The sequence below is a fragment of the Aptenodytes forsteri genome, unplaced genomic scaffold (genome assembly GCF_000699145.1).
Source record: "Aptenodytes forsteri isolate BGI_AS27 unplaced genomic scaffold, ASM69914v1 Scaffold65, whole genome shotgun sequence".
Lineage (NCBI taxonomy): Eukaryota > Metazoa > Chordata > Aves > Sphenisciformes > Spheniscidae > Aptenodytes > Aptenodytes forsteri.
In genome coordinates this window covers 7,102,562-7,104,537 of record NW_008795127.1, presented here as the reverse complement: position 1 = coordinate 7,104,537, position 1,976 = coordinate 7,102,562, and the positions used below count along the sequence as shown (strand labels likewise).

General features: G+C 36.0%; 1 protein-coding gene across 1 annotated transcript in view; it reads right to left on the bottom strand.

The window, feature by feature from the left end:
- AASDH (aminoadipate-semialdehyde dehydrogenase) overlaps positions 1–1,976 on the bottom strand; it is a 21,323-nt gene that overhangs the window by 3,084 nt on the left and 16,263 nt on the right. Inside the window, exons 12-13 of the mRNA XM_009277408.2 lie at positions 1,126–1,289; positions 394–519 (exon numbers count right to left, since the gene is read on the bottom strand). Coding sequence (XP_009275683.1) covers positions 394–519; positions 1,126–1,289 — 290 coding nt within the window. The remainder of the gene's footprint in view (positions 1–393; positions 520–1,125; positions 1,290–1,976) is intronic.

The window sequence follows — 1,976 nt, the reverse complement described above, 5'->3', positions numbered from 1 at the left end:
TTTAAGAAATTTTTGTTTATTTTTTTTTTTTTTCCTAAACCTACTGTCAAAGGGGTGGGGGGGGAATCTAGACATGCTCTTACTCACTGGTTTAACTGCTAAGGTAGTATATGGGAACGAGAAAACACTGATTCCAACTGTGACCTACAGTCAGCATGTAAATTCAAGCAAGTCACTTCAGTTCTCTATCACTAGACAGCTTTCTGAAATACAGGAATTATTATGGTAACCTTGTGTATAATAATAAAACCCTCAAGTGAAAAATATCTTATGGTAACATATGATCATCCAGTTCCTTTCATCAGAAAAGTGATCTTAACTTCAGAAATGCATTTTGGTTTCATTTAAATTTGAGATTGGGATCAAAGACAATGTGTAAGCAAAGGTACATACTGGGTTTACAGCCAGTAACAGTCCTCCTAGTGTAGCAACATAAAGATGATGTGGAAATGAACTTAGACAAGGAGATGAAAACACAGCTCCACCTTCGCAATGTAACTTCCATATACATGCCTTTTTCTGTGAGCACAAGAAAAAAGGTAAATAAATTTTTCAGTTGGAGTTAAAGCTCATCATGTTTACAAAGACCTTCGAATGTCAAAGCTTATCAAACACTGCATTTACTCAGCAAATACTAGTTAAGAAGTGAAGATATAATCTACACGCTGTTACAGCAACACATATGCCACTGGCTACTTTCTCTTCCTCTAAATAAAAGAAATTCAGCTAACGAAGAGGCACTATCTGCCCCTCTTACTTTCCATCTCCCTTCATCTACTCTTTTAGAATGCAAGATTCTCTCTCCACCATTAAGCCATAGTTATATTTGTAGGTGGGCACCCTATTCTGAAACACCCACAGAGAATTTAGTAACTAAAAAACTTAAGATTTGGTTTCAACCAGGACTAGTAGCACAAGAACATCACTCCACAGCTGAGACCACCACTAAAACTATTTACTACCACATAATCCTAACCCCACTTCAAGCAGGCCTAACTATTTCAAAACTGTAATTGTGGACTCCTGAGAATACCAACACCAGTGGAGCTTCATCTGGTGTACTACAAATAGGGTCTAAGTTGGATATTTATTCTTCTACACATAAAAGTTAGTCAGTGTTCTTACATAAATATCCAAAGCGTACACATGTTGGTCATGTGATCCTACGTAGACTAGTCCACTGGAAGGGTCTACCACCGCAGAGCTTTTCACAGTATCTTCTGTGACAAAAGTCCAGTGTATTTCTCCATCGCTGCTTTGAAGTACATACACTAAGCCATCATAACAACCTGTGCAAAATAAAATACAACAGGGGAAAGAAGGATAACGGATAATTGTATTTATGGTGTGATTTATGCTGCTAGCTGCATCACTGCTGGAAAGAAATAAGATGACTCACGAGGTAAAGTTTCAAAACATTTTCCAAAGCTCCTCCTCTTCTTTTAGCTCAAAGTCTTTGCTGTTAGTTCATACATTCAAAGTTGATTGTTCTGTGTGTTCTTTCCAGGTTACATTTAGAATATACTTATTTCACTGCCTTTCTATCAAATTTTACAGTAATAATACTAGAAGACATGGAGAGTTGCTGAAAAGGGAGAAGAATGTTTTTTTAATTACCACTTTCCCTGATTTTCCTTTCTGAAAACAAAGATGCTGAAAGAATAAAGTCTGTATGTTTTCTAATGAAAACTGAACTGTAGTTCTAGAAACCGCTTCAGTTCTAATGAAACATTCAATTTTGTTATCAGAGTAAATAGCAATCAAAATACTAGCACAAAGATGGTAACATTAGCTTTGCATAAAAAAACCCCTCACCACCTGCACATCTGTGCTAACCAATGATATGTATGTATTAGCTAAAAAGATAACACTAAGATGAATAACGACAATGCTGGTGACAACGGATATGACAAAACCAAAAAACTATCCAAACATGTTCTTTACATTTCCAAAAAGAAGAGTCAAAAGATAATTAA